At 44.2% G+C, this 23,575-nt stretch overlaps 1 protein-coding gene across 2 annotated transcripts in view; it reads right to left on the reverse strand.

The window, feature by feature from the left end:
- Nucleotides 1–4,470: 4,470 nt before the first annotated feature.
- Nucleotides 4,471–23,575, reverse strand: part of CCT8 (chaperonin containing TCP1 subunit 8) — a 28,657-nt gene continuing 9,552 nt past the window's right edge. The window contains exons 5-16 of one of the 2 annotated variants that reach the window (XM_082246505.1): nucleotides 23,293–23,473; nucleotides 23,140–23,201; nucleotides 22,749–22,886; nucleotides 21,257–21,435; nucleotides 21,110–21,176; nucleotides 20,045–20,132; nucleotides 19,809–19,924; nucleotides 14,100–14,171; nucleotides 10,948–11,112; nucleotides 10,477–10,596; nucleotides 8,332–8,424; nucleotides 4,528–4,671 (exon numbers count right to left, since the gene is read on the reverse strand). In XM_082246505.1, the coding sequence (XP_082102631.1) occupies nucleotides 8,332–8,424; nucleotides 10,477–10,596; nucleotides 10,948–11,112; nucleotides 14,100–14,171; nucleotides 19,809–19,924; nucleotides 20,045–20,132; nucleotides 21,110–21,176; nucleotides 21,257–21,435; nucleotides 22,749–22,886; nucleotides 23,140–23,201; nucleotides 23,293–23,473 (1,281 nt within the window). In that variant the 3' untranslated portion in view covers nucleotides 4,528–4,671. Of the gene's footprint in view, nucleotides 4,672–8,331; nucleotides 8,425–10,476; nucleotides 10,597–10,947; nucleotides 11,113–14,099; nucleotides 14,172–19,808; nucleotides 19,925–20,044; nucleotides 20,133–21,109; nucleotides 21,177–21,256; nucleotides 21,436–22,748; nucleotides 22,887–23,139; nucleotides 23,202–23,292; nucleotides 23,474–23,575 lie in introns of both variants that reach the window. The other variant, XM_082246506.1, reaches the window with a different exon arrangement.

The raw sequence follows: 23,575 nt of genomic DNA on the forward strand, positions 1-23,575 counted from the left end.
GTACAAATCACCCCATGGGGACACTGGCAGTAATAGGAACCTATCCAATGAAATTTGAAAATAACAGTCACATGCCTGAAAATAAAGATCCTTATTCTTGTGTAAAGATTTGCGATTGACAGATCACTGTATACATTAAATCTGCAGGTAACCCCAGAGCTCAGTTACACCAGTCCATGTACTACAATGCCTGCATACTTATATATATATCAAAATAGTGCAGCGCTAGGAACATTGAAATAAATCATACATAAAAAGGCTAAAAACTGTAGTATGGTTAATCACTCAACCAAACCCAAGTGTACATAGAAACATGAGTCCATTATATTAAAAAAGACAATCAACTTGCAAGGATGGTAGAGAGTCCAATGCAGAGTAGAAATCCCAAGGTGCGGAGAGCAGAGTTGGAAAGACACCCAAATGTGTAAATAAGGTGGCTGCTTACCGCAACTAGTGGGCCTCCAAATTAATGGATAAGCCACTTAGGCGTGAAGTGTTAGCCCTAATGGGATGGACTTTCTCCTCCACTTCAGTGGACCAGGATCAATTCCGTGTGTTCCTATACCCCGCTCAGTCACAAGGCAGATATGACTCCAATATGTATGGCAGTATGCAAGGAATGAAGGAAATCATAGCGTAATCCCGTAATACAATTAAATTGGTTTTATTAAAGTTCTACTTACATTATGGCAGACATGTATGTGCAGACAATATACAATAGCGGCGTCCCGCTAGGATAAAACACGAGCCGGCGTCTTGGGGGCGTGACAGGCGCGATGTCCGGAACCTCCCGACCGGTTTCGTCAGAGTGACGTCGTCAGGGGCGTGGTTCATGCCTGCATACTGATCGCAGTGATGGCAAACCTCGGCACCCCAGATGTTTTGGAACTACATTTCCCATGATGCTCATGCACTCTGCCGTGTAGTTTAGCATCATGGGAAATGTAGTTCCAAAACATCTGGGGTGCCAAGGTTTGCCATCAATGTATAGGGTATTCAGGCTGCATTGGGTAGGGATGGTGAGGAGTGTTGCTACAACATACTGCATGGTATACTTTATATACTCCATTGAATTGGCGCAAAATGACACTTCATTCAACTTTGTGCATTCCAGGTGTGGTGCTGTGAGTTGCGCTGCATACAAAGGCAGACAGTCTGCGTTTACACAACACTCCGCAATGCAGCATTATAGTGTAAGCAGGGCACTTTTTTCTATGAGCGATTGAGTTTGGAGATATGAAGAAATGGCCGCACTCTAAGATGCATCAAAATTCTGATTTAATGAACGAACATCCCAAGTGTTACATACAGTGCACAGGTAGGCGCGTTTCACACACTAACGGGTGTGCTTAATCATTAGACAGTGATTGAGTTTAGCCTGCATTGACCTATACACATGTGCAAGGACAAGGAGGAGGGATTCTGTGCCAGGGAATTGACTCTTCCAAAGTCAGGGATGGCTAAACCGGATATAAAGGGCACTATAATGGGGTCACCTGATGTAATGGGGCCCTCAATGGAAACACCTGATATAAGGGGGTACTCTATTGGGGACACCTGATGGAAATCCCTGATGTAAGGGGGCATTCTATTGGGGACACCTGATGTAAGGGGGGGGGGGGGGCTGATTGAAATCCCTGATGTAAGGGGGCATTCTATTGGGGACACCTGATGTAAGGGAGGGGGTACTCTGATGGGGACACTTGAGGTAACGGGGATAAGCTGATGGGGACATCCTTATTAGGAAACCTGATGTAAGGGGGTATTATATTGGGGGACACCTGATGTAAGGGAGGGTGTACTCTGATGGGGACACTTGATGTAAGGGGGATAAGCTGATGGGGACATCCTTATTAGGAAACCTTATGTAAGGGGTATTATATTGGGGGACACCTGATGTAATTGGGGTTCTCTGATGGGAACATTTTATGTAAGGGGGCAAACTTATGAGGAGACGATGTAAGGGGGCCCCTGATGTAAAGGGGGGAGGGGTGCTCTAATGAGGTATCTTGATCTAACGGGGCACACTTATAAGGACACCTGATGTAAAGGGCACTCTAATGGTCACCTTATGTTTAGTACCAAACTGTGGCTCCATGGATGTGTGCAGGAGCAGACGCAGTGAAGCAGATAAACTAAAGGATTTAGGAATGTTCGCAAAATTAAAACTTGCCAATATTCAATTAAACAAGAATTTTCTTTTCACATGATTGGATACAGTACTTCTTTCATCTGTACATGATTGGATCATCTAAGTAAATATTCACACCATATATGGAGCGAACATTCTCAAATTGTTTAGCAAATCAGTCTCATTATTTCTATCAAGAAGATCTGAGGAGAGGAGTCTACAAAACCTATGGGAAGAGAATGAGTGGTTTAACCCCCCAGCCTCTATCCATAACCAAAAACGGATATAGTGTGGACCAAAATTGTTAACAAAGTTGCTGTTAGCCTCTACTAATGATGAGCTAAGGTTCGGGCCGAACCTGCAGGGAGCTGCCACTTGATAGCCATGGAATTCTCTGCCCCACAGCCACATGGGAGCAGGAATGCTGGTGGATGTCATTATCCAAATATGGCTGTACAGACCAATTTGGACAATATCATTGATCAAATATAGCCATCAGTAGTCTGTGCCAGGGGTGCATGTGACAGGATGGAACACCGGAGCACAAATGGGAGACGGCTGTCGCCCCATTACAGAAAATACATGAACAAGGATCTTCTAGGCTGGATCACCAGGTATTATTTGGTGCAAACTTTGGAAATTAAAATATTAAAAAAGGTTATATGAGACTTTCGTTGCGTAGGAACAAATCTACTCCAATATACAGTATATTAGTATAGTGATTGTATTTCAGTTTTTTTTTTTTGGGCCTTGGTATTTTTTTTTTTTACTGTTTTTACTTTGAATATATATTTTAGTTTTTCATTTTTTTGTCATCTTGCTTAGTGCAGTCTTGAACTCCTTGCTTTTTATTGTATAAATTATAAGATTCGATGTTGGGTGTTCTAACAGCTTGGTCCACAAGCAGGGCAGCTGTTAGAAACCATGGGACCCCATACAGCCTACCAGGCAGGGCCCTCAATAGAAAATGATGAGGTGACCTGTGGGTGTGACAAAATTATGTTAGCAGTGGGAAGGGCTTAAACGTAAGCCTACATAATGAGTGTGGGTGTCAGGTGCAAGTAATGTACATATAGTGTAGATGTAATGTATAGAGTGCAGGGCTCTTGAGTGGATAATGGTCAGGAATCATTTTGCACCCCTTAAGACTTTTTTCTCTCATGAGCTGTCAGAGGGTTGTAAAAACACCTGAGGTTTTACAGCCCCCTGGGTGCCCATCCTAGAATACAGCTGGAGGAGGCTGTTCATATGTGCCACAGCTACGATGGCTTGGGTCATGGCCATACAAAAAGTTTGGCCATGCAGGTCAATTGGGCTGTGCCACAACCATGAGCCAAACACTTGGCTCGCGATTGCAGCTTATCAGCCCTATTATAAATTGCCACTCTGCAAAAGAAACACAGGCATTCAGGAGGTGGCTGGGTCATCTCCTGGGCGCCTTAACAGCAGCTGTGCTTAGCTGCATCCACCATAGACCGCTTTTCAGAACATTAGCTAGTGTGGACATACATCTCCAAGATCAAAACATTCAGGGGTATGGGAAATGAATACGTCCACACACACCTACACAGGTTGAACTGGATGGACTGTTGTCTTTATTCAACCTCAAATACTATGTAACTATGAACCTAACCTAGTAATACTACCCATATACCCGTCCTTATAACATGGCTACAGTAAGCGGATCTCTTTTTTGCAAAGATGCCAGGTTAATTTTTCTCTGCTAAAAGGACAGGAATATGGGTGGCATTACATTGACTCGTATTAATCCTGCCAGACCCATTTTCTTATTTCAAACTGACCATGCTAGGCATGGAAGCACATCTATCCCACACAAACTTTTTGTCTTGCATTTCTATTTTAAACTGGAGTGTTATAAGGTTAAGGGTTCACATATACTTTAAAAATAGTTCAATGTTTTGTCCAAATTTTACCAGGAAACTGCGGTGGACACCTATTGGACTTATGGGCTGCTGTTTGTAAGAAGACGTATCCGTTTACATCAGGCTACCTCCAATTCGTTACTTTTAGGTCCAAAAAAAAAAAACAAAATAAAATGGAAAAGCAAAGTCCTTTTTTCTTTCCAGACCTGGATGGAGTCAGAGGTAGGTGTATGTAAACTTGACAATTCTATTTACATCCCCTTACAGGGCCCATAGACCTGCCTAGAGCTTCTGATCAAATCCAACTGAAAACAACAAGTGGACCGGATGGGAAAGCCTGTGTGTAAAAGGGGCCAAACCCACTAAGGCTTAATTTACAGGCAGATTAGTTTGTGAAAAATCTGCGAAAATAAAAAATACAAGAAAAGTCAAATAAACACTTGTAGAATGAGTAGGTACTTTATTGTACAGTATTTTAACTTAAACAAGCAAAATCTCAAGGGGCAGCTGAATATGAAACACACTGGTAAGACAGTCCATAAGAGCTAGGAGAAAAGCACAGATAAATAGGAGGGGGGTTCAGTCATTCTGGTCATCGTCCCAGTCCTTTCTACCTGTTGGTGCTTTTGGACCACCTGCAGGTTTTGCCATAATAATCTAAAAGGAAATAAACAAAAAGAATATATTTAAATTTCACAGCTTTTTATTTTTTATCACAGTTAATCACCAAAATAACATTGCCAATACATTTTCTATAAGACAGGTATGCTCTATATGCAGGGCCGCTGATAAGGAAGTACCACCAGTCCTCCTGTATGGGGCCCGGGTCCATAAGTAACAGGATGCTTTGGTGATTTATGACGCAGGCAGTTCACCAGAGCAGCGGGGAGGGGAAATTCCTGGGACCAAATCCCCAGTGGACACCCCCCCCCCCCCCCAAACAGCGCAGACGACTTCTCTACCTCTCACTGGCTTTCAGCTGTTGCAGGGGAATCACAGGAGGGTCAGTTCCAGTAATTCCTCCCCCCCCAGTTCCAATTAACCCCTTCACAATCCTAACCCCCCCCCCCCTTCATGCAGCTCCAATCCTCCTTTGTGTGGCGCAGGGCAGTGTCAGAATAGAGAGCAGGGGAGGAGGGGCAGTAAATGTCATGTTTATCAGCTCCTTTAGTTCCTCAATGAACACAGTGAGTGATCAGTACCAATTGTTCCTGTGTTCATTCATAACTGAAGCATAGTAAAGTATGTTTTTTATGCTTCAGTTTGTTAATGAAAAGCAATCCTCTGTACAGAGGCTTTGTGTCCATTCATTCTGAAGTGCAGCTGATGCTGCAGAAAAAGGGATTTAGAATTCTATGTTCTCAATCTCTGTCTCAAAAGTGACATCAGGGGTCTAAACCAAAGTTCTGCTTAACCACAGCACAGGGCTGGTCAGGTAGGCTGTACGGGCCCTATGATTTCTAACAGCGGCACTGTATATATGCCACACCCCATTTTTTAATTGTACTGATTTTGTATTGGCACTGATAAATGAACATACATAAGGAACAATGCACACCGAAACCTTTTATAAAACTGGTACAAGCCATGGCCTATGCCTTTTAACTAAGCTGATACGCTGGCCAAATGTAATGTGTTCATACTGCTAAACTAAATATTTCTTTCTGCCCTGTTTCTGATAAAACTGTAGGGATCATCTACAGATAGTTAAACATAACAGCTGGTTTATGTGAACCAGATCACTATTTCTTAAGGCTACAAACCAAAACTACCTCCCAGTTCTGTAGATATTCCAACAAATTTTAAATCCTAAAAACAACTAATGATCAGGGTAACTTACCACCTAGAGCAGCTTCTTCTGAAACCAGAGAGCCATCAGCATTGTTGGGGAGACCGTAATCTAACCCACCATCATAGGTATCTTTATTTTATTTATATTATAGTGGAGTCTAATGAGATTTGAAATTACAGTCACATGGTAAAAAATAAAAATCCTTATCTTTGTATTAAAGCTTTGTGAATTGATCCGAATGCTTTAATCTATAAAAGTGGATGTAGTCTCCTTATTTTAGCCCCCGTTCACACCGGTGTGAGTTGTCATGCAATTTGACAGGTCCTCTAAGTCGCACCCTATTATTGGCATTGTAACAGTTCAAATCGGTTCAACTCAGACTTTGCAGTGCGGCACAGATTTGAAAACAAAAAGGCACTATTTTTCTGCAATTTCAGGTGCGACTTGCATGGACATCTGTGCATGAAGTCATATAGATGTCAGCCAAGTCACAACTGAAGTTAACCGACCTGTGGCTTTGAAATCACACTTGATTTGCATGATTTTAAAGAGGTTGTAAACTCATCCAATTTTTTTTTGAAACCTGAAAGAAACACATAATGAGCTAGTATGCATCGCATACTAGCTCATTATGAAATACCTTAGAACGAGCCCCCGCCGTGCCGCCCGCTCATCTGTATGACGGGCGACATGTCCAGTGGCCCGTCTTCCGGGATCGCTGCATCCGGCCATCTGATTGGCCGGAGCCGTGGTGACGTCACTCCCGCGCGCGGGAGCCGGCGGTCACGGCACGGGGCTCTGAAGGAACGGCACCAGCGGCCGTTTCTTCAGAGCGCATGCGCCAGTGATGTCACTGGCTGCATGTAAGGTAAATATCTCCTTAACGGTGCACGTTTAGGAGATATTTACAGTACCTATAGGTAAGCCTTATCATAGGCTTACCTATAGGTAAAAGTGTCAGAGGAGGGTTTACTTCCTCTTTAAAGTCGGATTCAGTGTGAATGGGGGCTTAAGGCCTTGTTCACACAGGGGTTCTGTGCTTTATCGTGCAGGCTGTCCAATTCATGTCAATATGGATGCAGCAGCTGCACCGACGCAGCCGCTTCTCCCAACTTGACAGACCTGCAGGTTTGCATCCTATGTGGGCAAACATAGCCCTTAAAGTACGACCTTGTCAACAAGGCCTTATAAAACACTAACAGGCAGGGTTTTTGATAGAAGACATTGTGTATGTCTCTTCTGTCAAAGAGGATTCTCCTTGCCTGTCAGCACTTTTTCTGTAGGTGTACACCGGTACATGTGCAGCTCTGTGGACCATCTCAGCACAATCCCGTGCTAGGACAAAGTAACTTGTGTGCATACATGGGAGTTATGGGCAGGGATATATAATTGCCTGGGAAGAGCACAAGTTAAGAGTGGCATAACGTTCAAATATACTCAGCATACACCCTGTACACTATACAAGAGAGAAAAAAATTCTATATTCGAGAGCAATATGAAACAGATTTGTTACAACATAGGTGGTTAACCTTACAGAGGTTTTATTTATTTACAAAAAGTGTATCTCTGGATCAGGCAGAGGTGGTTTGGAATCGGTCAGTTCTTATTGCCATCTGTGGCCCCAATGCAGATTTTTACCCAATTCCTTTCCCAGTGACTTGATTGTCACCCAGACAAGAAATGATGAAAACTGCCTCCACAAGATCTGACAAATATCCCAACTCTTCTCCACTCTATTCAAAGGTTTTGGCTAGAGTTACACTTTAAAAGCACATTTCTATACCCATTATAGACTTGGTTGCATCAGGTTCTGGAAAGGTCATGCAGTGCTTTAAGTGACAAAGTTGTGCAGTGTTGGGCTTCATGTACACGGGACGCTGGAAATGGCCGTTTAGGAGCAGTTGGGCGTTTTTTTCAGAAGCCCCTGAACCCATCTACATTTTATCTTATCTGTCCATGTACACCAGGTCGTTTACAGTCATTTGCAGGCAGTTGCGTTCAGGGACTGTTTTTAGAACGCAATTATTTGCGTTCGAACGTGTGTTTCCCGGCGTTTCAAACGCACAAACGCGTCCGAACGCGTCCGAACGCGTCCAAACGCGTCCAAACGCGATGACCCGCGTTTAGCGTTCGCGTTTTTCCATTTTAAAGGGGAATAATTTTTTTGACCTCTAGGAACGCTTCTAAACGCAAACGCCCGCAAACGCTGCTAAACGCCCGCTAAACGCGGGTACAAACGCGACTGAACGGACGTTTCAAACGTCCTAAAAATTCCAGCATTCAAAGGGACTTTTAACAACGTCCCGTGTACATGGAGCCTTGAGGTTTACAGTCAGTCATACTAAAGTCGATGCACAACCAGATCTCAGAGTCAGTGGCTGATAAATGATTTTTGCATGGTGTTATCCTATGAGCCTCTTACTGCAGTTTTAGTAGAACAGTTATCACACACACTGAACACCAGGAGGTTAGTAGTGAAGTGTTTCCATGCAGTGTGCACTCCGTGCATTGTACCACTATAGCACCTATTTATCTGGTTCATCTTGCCAGTCATCTTTATCCCAGTGTCCTTGCTGCTTTGGGGCTTTTGGTCCACCGGCCGCTTTAGCCATTATAATCTACAAGGTTTTAAACATTTCAGCACAAAGAAAAATAAACAAAGCAGCATGTTCCCCACCAGAGTCCAGTGAAACAGTTTCTTCTGTTCATCATTCTCAACATTATGATTAAGAATATTAAAAGACGTTACATATCTATCACATTATGCGGAAAACAAAATAGCAAAATATATTTTATGATATCAACAATAGTATTGTACCATGTTAGCTGGGGCTGAACGATAGTTGATGCAATATCAACTAAGGTTCTGCGGGCGTGGGCGATATTCATATCGCCGAAGACACGATATTGTGCAGGCAGCCAACACAAACGAGTTTCCCCTTGCCTTCGGCTGTGATCGGAACGCCGCCCCTCCAGCCCGATGCAATCCAGCCCTCCCAGCTCTGCCTCTAGTCTCCAGCCCACCATTACTCCGCCCTGCTCTGCCCATTGTCTCTCCTGGCTGCATCAGGGGCGGGATCAGGCTGTAATGTGTTGTAAATAGAGTCAATGGAGAGACAATGGGCGGAGTAATGGTCGGCTGGAGACTAGAGGCAGAGCTGGGATCACAGACGAAAGCAAGGGGAAACTCGTGTCCGGTGAGGGAGGGGGGGGGAATGCTGTGTCAGGTGTAGTACCGGTGATGAGAGGACGGTGATGGGGATCCTCCGGTGTCCGCTATGGAGTTCACAGAGCTGATCAAAACCCCCCCGGGTGGACATGGTGGTCCTGTACCGACCCTTCCACCCGCCAGTGGGCGGGACCCTGTGCCTGACGGGTCAACATCTGATCCTGAGCTCCAGACAGTACAACAGTGAGGAGCTGTGGCTGCTCCACTCATGTCGGGCTGTGTTCTAACTTCTTCTACCTCCTATCACCACTGTGAGTCCCGACTCTGCCTAATCCACACTGTCAGTGTCTTCTGCATTCCACCCAGAGAAATATCGCGATATATATATAGTTGAAAACCAAATATCGCAATGTACTTTTTCCCCCAATATCGTGCAGCCCTAATGTTAGCCCTCGATCAATGTAGAACATTTAAGTTAAGGGATACACCTTACTGGAAAAAATTAATTAAATGCTTTTGGGATGTCTTCGCCTGCATTCACACCTGAGGAGAGTGCGATGTGATCTAAGGAAACCCAAAAGTGTGTATCTTTAGAAACCACTGGCTAGTGAAGTTAATTGGCAGGACAAATGATCTGCTATAGTGATATGAGATTTAGAAAACGTCCTTGTTTATACAGTGGGCGTTTGCACCAGGCGCACTCTCACAGCCTTGTTAACACTGTCAATAGGCAGCACAGATCAAACACTGAATGCACAGAGCCAATCAGAATGGCTCCGTACCTTGTGACCATGGTAGACCAGGAAAAAAGGGGGGTTGCTGCTCCTTGAAAGTGACTATTTACTTTATTACTGCCACTAACCACTGACTGAAAAGGTGAAGGGGGGGGGGGGGGGGATTTACTGAAACACATGCCCATAACATAAGGGGGTGTTCTGTAATACAACAGCGAAGAACTCCAGTAGGGATGACCACACTGCTTAGGATTTCAGTGCACCAGATAGAGCTTTGTCCACTGACTACAGTTTGGAGCTCATTGGATTTTTGACAGTACAACAGTTATTTTCCATATTTGCAGCTTTTAAAAGACAGAACATGGGAAAATGTGTATTGTAGACACACTGAACATGTTTTTCACTGCCTAGGCACAAATTAAAGTGTGCCTATACTTGGGGGGAGAAAAAAAATAAGTTAAGAACATAAAAAAGTAAAAAAAGGAGATCTGATGGGACTTAGACTATGGGATGATGATAGCATGCCTAAGTTCCATTTCATCACCTGACCAGGTTTTATACCAATTTACAATAAGCTAAAAAAAACAGGCAGCAATCCCACCTCCCCATGAATTTGGTCACAGAAAGGTCACAGAAAGACTCAACATAGCAATGCCATGTAAGAAACTGAAACCTATTTCACCGTTCTATGGGAATGGAATATGCACAAGGACATAAAAACACATGAATGTACTTTCTATAGCATGTAACTTGTTTTCCACACTTACTTGGTCTACTCGGAGTACAGTGACAGCTGCGTTTGTAGCCAACTTAATTCCCCAAAATTTCCCCAGGTAAGTATCAAGGACATTACTCTCCAACATGTCTTTCACGGCAGCGCTTTCAGCCTGGAGATCACAAAACAGTTGTCACAAGTTGTAAATCAGCATGATCACAAATAAAATATTTTATTGCCTTGTTCGAAGCAAAGCATCAGTTACAATCATCAAATACAAGTAATGACAGTGAATAGATTACACAGGTACCACCAGTATCTAGGATCTGTGTATATGGTGGCGCACTATAATATATATATATATATATATATATATATATATATATATATATATATATATATATATATATATATATATATATATATATATATATATATATATATATAGTTTCTGGAATGGAGTTCCATGGACCTGGCACCAATGTATAGGGTGCCCAACTATGAAAGTGCTCTATACACTTACCTCTATATCAAAGCCAATGTTTTTGTTCCCTTCTTGGTGTGTGGCGTACAACTTGGAGATGACTTCATTGGCTTTAACTCCAGAGTTCTCGGCCAAAGCTCTCGGTATAGACTCCAGTGCCTCAGCAAACTTCTTAATTGCATATTGGTCGAGTCCTGGGCAAGTCTGCAATAAGAGACTCTTTTAGCTTTGGTAAAAAAAAAACAAGTCTTAAAAGTGGATGTAAACCCTCACATATACCCAGTGAAGTGAACAGCCTCAGATGATATACAGAAATAAAACAAATCCTATACAAGTTTTAGGCCTCATGCACACAGGACATTTTTTCTGCTGCGGCATTTGACGTCAGATGTTTTTTTTCTACAGCCAGTAAACTCTCCAGCGTGGTATCCTATGTGTCCATGCACACAGGCTGTTCCATCAGTAGTTTTTGGCAGGGGCGTTTTCTGGCTGGAAAAAAACCCTGGGTTTTGAGAGGAGTTTTTCAGCTGTAAAAACGCTCCAATTCTGATAAAAGCCTAAAAACGACAAAACACGCTACTGCAAAAAGCTGAAAAACTCCTACAGATTTTTACTGACGTTTTGATAAGGTCCACTGAGGCCTTGCTTGTTTATCTGCAGCCCTCTCTTCCCTACACACCTTCAAAAGGGAAGAAAAGTGTTAAAATCTTTCTTCATCTGTTAGTATCACAGAGGAGGGGGCGGAGAGGCTGCAGTAACAATGTGTGAGAGCTGATTGGAGGAAAGGAACACAACTCCCTTCACACAGTAGAAGAACTGTGTTGTGAATAGACAATCAGATTGCTGAGCTCCCTCCCCTGTGGTGAAAACTTTCTTAGAAGTGACCCATGCTGAAAACTGAGGAACCAAGCACCAGAGAGAAACTACACTTAGCGCTTTGGAGAGAGAGAGAGATGTAAACACTACAGATATACTGTATGTCAGCCCTCAAATTTTCCACTCGCCTACTCTCATTTTGCGATTGGAAAATTATTTAGGGCGAGCGTGGGGCTGCTCCGGGAAGAGAGTGGAAGAGGAAAGCCGATGGACAGGATTACCATAGAGCGGGGATCGTTCCGCTGTAACAGCATTCATTGTAATTGCCGGGCACTCGCCGACACACACAGTGCCACCTCCTAGCCCGGCTTCTTTGATAGACAGATCACCTGGCCAACCGGGACGTGTGACGTCTATCAAAAGAAGCCGGGCTAGGAGGCGGGAATGTGTGTGTCGGCGAGTGCCCAGCAATTACAATGAACGCTGTTACAGCGGAACGATCCCCGCTCTATGGTAATCCCCGGGGCCCGGGTAAAGCAGCATTACCCGGGGCCCGGGTAAAGCAGCATTACCCGGGGCACGGGTAAAGCAGCATTACCCGGGGCACGGGTAAGGCTGCATTGAAAGGGCACAGGTGAGGCTGCATTGAAAGGGCACAGGTGAGGCTGCATTGAAAGGGCACAGGTGAGGCTGCATTGAAAGGGCACTGGTGAGGCTGCATTGAAAGGGCACTGGTGAGGCTGCACTCCTGGGCACTGGTGAGGCTGCACTCCTGGGCACTGGTGAGGCTGCACTCCTGGGCACTGGTGAGGCTGCACTCCTGGGCACTGGTGAGGCCGCACTCCTGGGCACTGGTGAGGCCGCACTCCTGGGCACTGGTGAGGCCGCACTCCTGGGCACTGGTGAGGCCGCACTCCTGGGCACTGGTGAGGCCGCACTCCTGGGCACTGGTGAGGCCGCACTCCTGGGCACTGGTGAGGCCGCACTCATGGGCACTGGTGAGGCCGCACTCATGGGCACTGGTGAGGCCGCACTCATGGGCACTGGTGAGGCCGCACTCATGGGCACTGGTGAGGCCGCACTCATGGGCACTGGTGAGGCCGCACTCATGGGCACTGGTGAGGCCGCACTTATAAGCTTCATTGATGCTGCTGCACTGATGGGCACTGGTAGGCTGCATTGATGGGCACTGGTGAGGCTGCATTGATGGGCACTGGTGAGGCTGCATTGATGGGCACTGGTGAGGCTGCATTGATGGGCACTGGTGAGGCTGCATTGATGGGCACTGGTGAGGCTGCACTGATAAGCTTCATTGATGCTGCTGCACTGATGGGCACTGGTAGGCTGCATTGATGGGCACTGATAATGTTATTAATATTTATTTTTATAACTTCTACATTAATGCAAAAACATTTAACAGTATCATTCTATGAGATAATTTATCAAGGTGTGTTTAGGGGCGGAATTAGGGGCAGGGTAGGAGTTGGGTGGGGCAACTGGTGGCGAGTAACACTTAAGGCCTGGCTAGTAGCTCAGGACTTAAAATTTTGAGCCCTACTGTATGTGCTTTGCTCAGATTTTATGACTGAGGTTTACACTCCTTTAAAGGGGAGTTCCGGCCTCAAAATCGACTTTGGGCCATCCGCTTGCTGAGTGTCACCTGAAAAAGAAATGGATAATCACAATTTTTTTTTGTTCACTTACCTTGTTATTGAAAAAAATATACTCGCCTTTCTTCCACTTCCTCCCTCTGCGGCCGTGGCCCGCGCCGTCACTTCCTCCTTGCATTGATTCCTGGGAGCTGAACGTCATCGCTCCCAGGAGTCAATGCGCCTGCACCGGCCCCGCTCGTCACGTCCGGTGCAGGCGCGTCATTCCCTGCTAAACAGCTTCTGGGCATACCCAGAAGCTGTGGAGGGATGATGCGCCTGCCCCAGAAGTGACGAGCGGGGCCGGTGCAGTGCATTGTGGGATAGAAGAGGACGCGCTGGCTTCAGGTGCCCACACCTGAGATGGCAGCGCTGGAGAATACATTTTTAAGGTAAGTATTTCTTCTAAAAAGGTAAGTGCGACCGGGACAGTTCAGAGGCTATCCATTATGGAATGCACTAGCCCTGACTGTCCCGGGGGTATTTTTATTAAAAAATCATGTCCGAGGCCGGAACTCTAAGGAAGATTAGGGATGAATTATTTCTTATTACTAGATTATAGGTTCAGTAAAGTTAGTCTCACAGTGTACTAGTTCACATCTATCTTAGTATACCCAAAGCAGTCACATACAAGGATCTTCTGACATTTTGTTGATATCGTTCAGCATTTAAATTGAACCTGGGCAGGACCGTTTGTCAACAAAATAGATTTGTGTACACCGTTACCTCTCCATATGACGTAATTCGTTTTGCCAGCTCAATTTCTGATGCTCCGCCACCAGGAATAAGTCTCTTATCCTAAAAAAATAAAATAAATTCAATTAGGATTCTGAAAGGAAGCAACATTCACCAAGTTAAAGGGACATACTGCACCACAGCTCAAAAGAACTCCATGGAAAGAAAGCCAGGGCAACAACTGCCAGGATTTGTACATTAGGTTACAAGAATGGGAATTTGTGCAGTTCTGGTAAAAAGTCACATATAGTAGGAACTCAGATTTTTAATTCAATACCACAGGGGAAGGTTTATGGCTTGATCACACCTACAAAGTGCACTATGGGTAATTTGTGTTCACACTACAGAAGTGTAAAGTCAATTCATAGTTTTGTGGATCAGTGAATTTGTTCACACAAGTGTGACTCAATATTAGGCTTAAGGTGTCAAAGACACCATGTACATCAAGCTTAGTGTGCACAGACTATGTGACGTGTTGCCAAATACTTTATTTTGTTATCCTTAACCACTTCCGCACTGCTCACTAGAGCTGTACTGCGGCAAAGTGGCTCGATAACGTCTGGCGACGTAGTACTACGTCACCAGACATTCCCCTCTCTTCGCCGGAGGCTCGCTCCCGCTGTATTCAGTCACAGCGGGAGTCGGGCCAGGGGAGGAGCGGCGGCGATCGCCGCCGCTCTTCCCCGATCGGCGGGGAATCGAGTGTGGAGATCCGCCTGCTTGTGTAAACACAAGCGGGCGGATCTCCTAAGTGACAGGTAGGGTCAGATTGCAGGGTTCAGCATAGCTGAACCCTCGTTCTGTCCTTGTGTCACATAGTCCCCTCCCCCCACACACGTCAGTAAGCACCAGGCATACATTAACCCCTTGATCACCAATAAAAATTAACCCCTTCACTGCCAGTGTCATTTTTACAGTAACAGTGCATATATATAGCACTGATTACTGTAGTAATGTCACTGGTACCCCCAAAAGTGTCAAAAATGTCAGTCAGGGGTCCAATCTGTCCGCCGCAATGTCGCAGTCCCGCAAAAAAAGAAAAAAGAAAAAAAAAAAAAAAACGCAGATCGCCGCCATTACTCGTTAAAAAAAAAAAAACACCAAAAATGACAGAAATCTTTCCCTTAGTTAGTAAACGCAATAACTTTTGCGCAAACCAATCAAAATACACTTATTGCGATTTTTTTTTTACCAAACATAGGTAGCAGAAAACCAAATTGGCCAAAAATTTAAAAAAATTTTGATTTTTACATTTTGGGGGGGGAGAATTTCATATAAAAAAAAAAAAATGTGAAAAATATTGTTATTTTTTCAAAATTACGCTCTTTTTTTGTTTATAGCGCAAAAAGTAAAAATTGCACAGGTGATCAAATACCACCAAAAGAAAGCTCTATTTGTGGTAAAAAAAAAGGACGTCAATTTCATTTGGGTACAGCGTCGCACAACCGCGCAATTGTCAGTTAAAGTCGCACAGTGCCGAATCGCAAAAAGTGGCCCGGACGTAAGACAGCAAAATCCTCCGGTGGTAAAGTGGTTAAACTCCCAAATACCTCTGCCTGAACACATTTTAGTAACCAAAACTAATAAAGTGGTTAGTACTTACTTGCCTCCCCTCTACCAAGTGGTTACCCCAGTCTCAGTGCTCTGTATACCCCGCCAGTTTGGTACAGTGCATGCACAAGACGAGGCACAAGAAATCATCAGTGGGCCAGCACAGGAGAAGGGATAGACTACAGGGGAGCTTTCCCCGTCACTTCTCTGAACACAAAAGTCTGTTTAACGGGAAAAGGTAAGAACTTCTCACAATGTTATAATTGCGGTCTGTGCCTTCCTTACCCATGTGTTTCATTTCTTATATTCCATACAGAGATTCAATTAACCATTTGACCTCTGGAAGATTTAACCCCTTTCATGACCAGGTCATTTTTTGCGATATGGCACTGCGTTACATAAACAATTGCACGGTCATGCAAAACTGCACCCAAATACATTTTATGTCCCCCCCCCCCCCCCCCCCACAAATAGAGCTTTCTTTTGGTGGTATTTGATCACCTGTGCGATTTTTATTTTTTGAACAAAAAAGGCTAAAACAATATTTTTTACTTTCTGCTATAAAACATTTCTAAAAAAATAAAAATTGAGAAAAATCAAATATTTTCAGCAATTTAGACCAATATGTAGTCTGCTACATATTTTTGTTAAAAAAAAAAATCCTTTTAAGCAATTGGTTTGTGCAAACGTTCTAGCATCTACAAACTATGGGATGTTTTTAGTTAATTTTTTACTAGTAATGGCAGCGATCAGCGACTTATAGCGGGAGTGCGATATTGCGGTGAACAGTCAGGACACGAACTGACACTTTTTGGGGACCAGTGACACTAATGCAGTGATCAGTGCTAAAAAAAATATGCACCATCACTGTACTGACACTGACTTGGAAGGGGGTTAAACATCTAGGGCGACTAAAGGGTTAACTGTGTGCCTGACCAGTGCTTTACTATTATCGGGGAAGTGCTTTTACTAGGGAAAGCCATGGATCACTCCACGGCGTGGAGTCTGGATACGATACCCGAACGGTGAACACCTCCCTATGATTGTTTATGCGAGTGATATGCTATCGACATGTGAGTGCAATATCTGTTTTATTAATATGAATAAAGTATTCTAGACGTTATTGCACTAGTGGAGTTTATTTTTTCTCCTATATGGTCTGGAGCACTGCTGATCACCCATCACTGTGGATATCCCTGATCCCTAAGTGGAGGTGTTTAACATTGGGCTTGTTTGCTTAGTCACGAGAGTGGCTGGGCCAGTCGAGTTGGTGAGTTTGTATTCTTTCTCCCCCTTTGAGCACGGTGGTGGCGTTTATGGTGATCCAATACTCCATCTGCACATGTAGCTATCATCCCAGGAGTGTGTATCAACTGTGGACTTTTGTAACGACTTCTGCTGTCTTGATGGAATTTTATGGACTTTATTTAGATTGCATTGATTGACAAGTTGTGTCTGTTTTATGAGCGATCATTAATACATATTGATTGATGGTGAGAGGTTACCACCATCCTTGCGCTACTGGAAATATTATGCAATTTATGCTGCTGACATTTTATTCCGTTTTTACATGGATCAGTGCCACTGCTTAACAGAGACACAGTATCCACGCCTTCTGTACTGACAGAATGGCGACCTGCCTTGTTTACATAGGCAGACCGTGTGGTTATGAGTAAGCGATCATCTGTATTGTGAAATGCGTCAACCTGGCATGTCCCTTGATGCACTGTCTGTATGGATTCGTTTATGAGGAATAAAGACATCTTTGATTTCATATATTTCCGAGTGCGGTCCAACTTCTTTGGTTTGTACATGGGCAGACCGCCATTCTGCCTGTGTACCAAAGCATCGGTGAGTGCCGACAGTCTGCTGTACCCGCTGATTAGTGTCTGAACACAGCGGGAGCGGGCTGCCGGCAGCGTGCGCCCCAGACCCAGAATCACATACTCGGTACGTCATCCTGTGCAGCAGAGCCGCCATATATGAAAGTTATATGGTCAGCAAGCGGTTAACATCAGTCAGAGTTGACGAATTAAAAAATCCCTGGGACAAAAATATAGAAGCTTCTGCTCTCATGCACATTGCTGGATCAAGATGGGGCTCAGGTATAAGGGGGGGGGGGGTGCTGGATAAATTAGGGTAAAAAACCTTGAGCCTTTAGAACCACTTTAATGTGTTGTAGAAAGAAAAACACGCATTAATGACGAATTATGGCCACACAACGTACCAAGGTGCAGCACCATTCATTTTAAAATACAGTAGCGGGCCACACTTTCCACATTGCAGCAGTTGGTTGCATTGAGAGAAAGGTACATGTGTGATTTTCCTTGTGTAACAGTGCACTTACAGTCCCATTCTAAAAGGAGCAGGTGGCCTTAAAGTAACCAAACATTAAAGTAACTTATTATGTGAAGGGGCTATAAGGGTACATGCTCCAGGTTATCACCCTGAGCGTGGCTCAATGAACTAGAACAAACAAGCCAACATAAGCATTGCTCATAATTTGGATGCCTATGGATTCCATTTATACACAGCATTTAGGTGGAGCAATAAAAAAACCTTAGGCGGGGGGCGTGGCAGCGGCATGAGAGCGAGTAGATGTGCTTGAGCTGAGAGCTCCATCCAGCCTGCTCCTTTACATTGCTCCCACAGCAGCTGATCAGGGAGAAAACCTGCACCACGGAATGCCGCCGAAGCGGAGACAATCCCCACAGCCTCAGAGGACTCATCGGCTTCGTTCAAGCTCCTGGATGTCTATTTTTCCAGCAACAGTCGAGCGGGGGGGAGGGGGGTGTTGATCCAGGATTGCGCTGGTTGAGTGCTCCACAGCCACACGTGCTGCCTTCCCGATCCTTTCACCACAGCTACCCTCCACCTCACTCCACCAGGGACATAGAGGGTGCAGTGACTTTTTAAGCAAATCCTTGTTCGGGAGGTGCCAGATCACTTTGAAATCGATCGAGCTTATAGAGTCCTCTATGAGATGCTACAGATGGCTGAGTCCAGGAGTAAGCCAATCTACATACGGGAGTGGGAGAGAGACTGGCAGCATAAGTTAACGGAGGCCCAACCGGACCACCTATATAGCCTTACCCATAAGAGTTCTGTGGACACAAAGATGCAGGAGAATGGCTTTAATTTGTTGACCCGGTGGTATAGAGTCCCTGCCACTCTGGCCAGGATTTTTCTGGTGACCCCGGATGCCTGCTGGAGGGGTTGCGGGCTTCGGGGCTCTTATCTACATATTTGGTGGGAGTGCCCGAAGCTCTGTTCATTTTGGCAGGATATTAGAGCAAAGATTAAGGTCATACTGGATATTGATATGAGTGACTCTCCTTTAGAGTCTGCTTCACATGCCATCCATCCCTCTCAGCCACTACTGTAAGTCTGTCCTGCACACCTCTTGAATGCAGCTATTCATCTGATCCCTACATATTGGGAAACAGGTGAGCTGACTGGATTCACCTGGTCAATAGTATTATAGCAGCGGAGGAATGGGTGGCAACGTGTAAGGACAGACATGAGAGATTCTATGGTATTTGGGCCACTTGGATACATCATACTTCTAGTGCTTCACAGGCATCCAAGCTTTCAGCTAATAAGCCCTCTTTGTTTCCCATACAGGGGAACTGAATAGATTTAGTACAGTGCTGTCACAGATTGGGACGGGCTTGTTAAAGATCCATGGAACACTTTTGACATTTATGATTCCAGTTATAGTGCTGATTGTTTTTGTCTTATCTGATAGTTATTGTTGTGTTTTTGTCTTATCCGATAGTTATTGTTGTGTTTTTTGTATGTGTCATTTATCTGCCCCTTATCCCCTCCCCTTCTTGTGCTCCTCTTTCCTCCCCAGCTCCCATACCCACCACATATATCTTTTCATGACTATGTACCTAGGTAGTCAACTCAGGTGGTCTGATACGACATCTCACAATTGCAACCCCCAGTGTTAATCGGGGTGTAAAATGGAGTAATCACATGTCATACGCAAATGAATGTACTAATGAGCCTCTGATGTCATTCTCAAGTGATAGAGATTTAGGTTGTTACCATTTTTGGGTGCTTTGCGCTACTCACTGTACACTTTCTTGAAAAAAAAAAAAAAAAATCACCTTTACGCAAATAAAACGAAACGTTCGCACTTACTCTTGTGAGCACTTTGAAAGTGTTAACTCCATCATCCACAGCACGCTCCACGTCATCCATCAGGTTGTCAGTGGAACCCCGCACAACAATGGTTGCTATTGCCCCATCTTCTTTTTCTATTAAAACAAAACAAAAGTATATGCAACATATAAGACCACCCTTCAAAGAACACACAAGAAACAAAAATTAAACATGTTAAGTCTCCAGACATAACTGCAAAAAAACAAGACACATACCATGTTTAAATACAACAACTTGTGTGTCCCCAACTTCAGACAAGTACACACTGTCACAACGTCCTAACTCTTCTGGAGTAGGTGTCATCTGCAGAAAGAAAACATTAGGATGGAACATCACCAAATCATGTAGGAATATGCCTGACAAAAGTTTGTCAAGTCATAACTTGGCGCTTCTTTGGAAAAAAAAAAGCATGTCTTGTCCCAAAATAGGGGATACTTCTCTCCTCTGCCCTTTCATTAAAACTTTAACCGCACCTTACACATTTAAATAATTGTACTGCCTCCTGTAGGATTTGTCAATATGCAAAGGTTTCTGAATCGGGCAATGCATGAGATTTAAGCACACAGACTGCACCAATAGGTCAGAGTAAATTTTCCAGTGTAGTCTATGCTCTGGCTGATTAAGAAGGGCAGCTCATGTGCTTCCATTCAAAGCTGGCTACATGGCAATGTCACTAGTGTGCGAATGAGAGCTGACACAAAGTGCTACTAAAGTCTTTTTTTTTTTGTAATAACAAACATGTTATACTTCCCTCCTCTGTGCAGTGCTTTTGTACAGAGCAGCCTGGATCCTCCTCTTCTTGGGTCCCTCTTTGGCGCTCCTGGCCCCTCCCTCTTGTGGAGTGCCCCACAGCAAACAGTTTGCTTGGGGGGGGGGACCCGAGCCAAAGCTCCATGTCTTCATTCAAACATGGAGCCACGGTGCCCCTCCAATGGCACCGCTGCTGTGTCTCAGCCAATCAGGAGGGAGAGTCCTGAACAGCCAAGGCACTCATGCACATTGATAAATAGATGGGGCTCAGGTAAGTATTGGGGGGGGGGGGGGGGGGGTGCATGAAGAATGCATGAAGATAAAAAACCTTATGCCTTCAGAACCACTTTAAGCTAAGAGTAACATTCAAATACCTGCTTGCCAAAGAATATCCGGATACTTGTTGCTGGTAAAAAAGGTAGGAATTAACACGCGTCACCCAACGGAATATCACCATTATATTATATTTGAGTCATGAACAAGGCAATACCCAACCATATTGTATTTGCACTTATAAATCCGATACTTACTAGTCTTGGCAAGGCTGTCGCACAAACAGTTTTACACAATCGTCTCAGGTCCCATTTAGAGTTCATCCTACACAATCATGAAAACATTAACTTAGTAAACGAGAAGGAACCAAAAACCGGAGCCAAATTAAATGCAACAGCTCTTACCTAACCACCATGAGGTTGTGCTTGTTTGCATAGTGCAGCGCCATGTCTGCCACCTTGCCACCAGTCACTATAAGATTGGCTCCAGCATCAGCTATTGCCTTTACATGGTCTTCCATCATATGCTCCTCCCCTTGGCTGAAATTCATCAGTTCCTTTGCGCTGTTTATCAGTACAGTTCCCTGTTATGGATAATGAAAAAAACCCTACAGATTAGAAGGGATTATCACAAACCAACTTACTGTTTGCTGCAGTGAAGAAATGCGTTGTACAGCAAGAGAATACAACTGCCACCAGGGATCACAAGAAATGGCTGCAATATTAAAGGGGGAAGTCAATCCTACCCCCCCAAAATCTGAACAAAGCATTAGTGGGTTAGAACCACTGTGTTTCGCAGAATGTTTCCTTCACTTTCAAGCATGTAAAAAGTGGTAGTTAAAACAAGAAGTAAGGGAGATATAAACGGTGTCCAGGGATGATCACTGCAGGTAATTGCTCCATGCTTACATGTGCGTAGCCTTGATTAGCTGCAGCAGCTGTCAGCCTCCCATAGCTTTCAATGGGGCCCGCACCCCATAGCTAGTCACTGGGACGCCCCAAATGTAAATCAGTAACGGCCCCATTCACCAGTGTGAATGGGGCCTAAATAGTGAGTGAATTTTAGCATTAACTACTTGCCGACTGCCTCATGTAGGAGTACGGGAGCAAAGTGACTCTTCAGTGCCAGATCATGTATCTAGTACATGATCAAGCACTTCCGGGTAGGGGTTACTTCCCTTGTGCTGTGATTAGTCAATCAAGCGGGTGCCAGCCAATGAATGGATGTCCACCAGCAGCCGCTGATCGGCGAGGAGATAGACTGGATGGAGTTATGCCTATGTAAACAAGGCAGAGCTCTGTCCTGTCAGCGGGGGATGTGATGGATTTTGTTTCCCTGCAACTCTGGGAATAAAATCCAGCACATCCCTTAGTAAAAGTACCACATAGTAAACACAGGCAAAAGAAAAAACAAACACTTAATGCGCCTAAATGCGGCGTGTACCATTTTAATGTGTTTTTAGGTGGTCTATGTGCAAAAATATTCTAAACCACCTTAATTGGGGTTCTCTTACATTAATTTAAACCTTTTCTTTTTACACCAAGGATTTACAGGGCAAATCTAGCAGGATTCCCTGTACTTGACTGATAAAAAGTGACAGTGCTAATTTCATAGGCTTCCCAATCACTGTTATTGGCAGTCACTGTAATCACACGATTGGGAGGCCTGTCCTAATTCACTCTAAGTGGCAGCTGTTGACAGTACTGGGGGCACATAATTGAGTGTGCTCCTGACACACAGAGGCATATATGTGGCAGCACTGCATAAGGCCCATCTACATGCTACCATATATATGTATACAATCAGTGGGAAGAGGTTAACTTATGCTTACTGCTGGTGGCACAGAACTGATTATAAGGCATAGGTAATACAGACAGCGATATTAAAAAGCATTACCTTTGTTTCTGTGACCGTGTTATCAAAGGGACAGGAGTACACTGCAATTTTAGCATCTTTAACTGATGTGATATCTCCTTCTGTTTCTTTCTTGAAAACCATACCATGCAGCACAGAGGATGCACAGATACCGGACCCCTGAAGGGGAAAAAGAAAGGATAAAATCAGAGAAACACACTTATGTAACACAACCATGTTAATCACAACATAAAGAAGCAGACAAGCCAGACAGCTGATGTGACTAAAAGCAATTATAAGTGGAATAACATTTTCTGAGCCTTATTATATGGCTGGCTGCTACAGAATTCTATATGAATGTATCTCCATTGTCTGTATTCAACTATTATTCTAAACTAACTTGGTGCTACAAAACAGAAAAATTATAACTTACCAAGATTTTGCAGACTCGGATGTTATCAACGTTAAAGTTACCAGACTCAGGGAGGATAGAAACTGTACACACAAGAAAATGGAGTCAAGAAATGGAGTATACATTTAAATGACAATAGCTAGTTCAACCATGAAGAAAAAGATTCAACCTTACCACAAGCCTGAGCTATGAGCTTAGACAGGAATCCCTCATTGCCATATTGTTTGCTCATAATAGAGGTCTGTAAGAGGGAGGCCACTTCATCAACATCATGGAGGTTCTTGGCAGAGCTACAGACCAGATCTGAGAGGATCTCCAGAGCTTTCTTGGATGCCTTTTCATAGCCTTCAATCACCTAAATGTACAAAGGATAGTGTGAAGGAAAAATGTACCGAGGTTAACAAGCAGATTCCTAGAGCCACAACAATTCACAGTTCACATTGCATCAGACAGACAT

The sequence above is a fragment of the Pelophylax lessonae genome, assembly GCF_965119305.1.
Source record: "Pelophylax lessonae genome assembly, chromosome: 2".
In the NCBI taxonomy this organism is placed as follows: domain Eukaryota; kingdom Metazoa; phylum Chordata; class Amphibia; order Anura; family Ranidae; genus Pelophylax; species Pelophylax lessonae.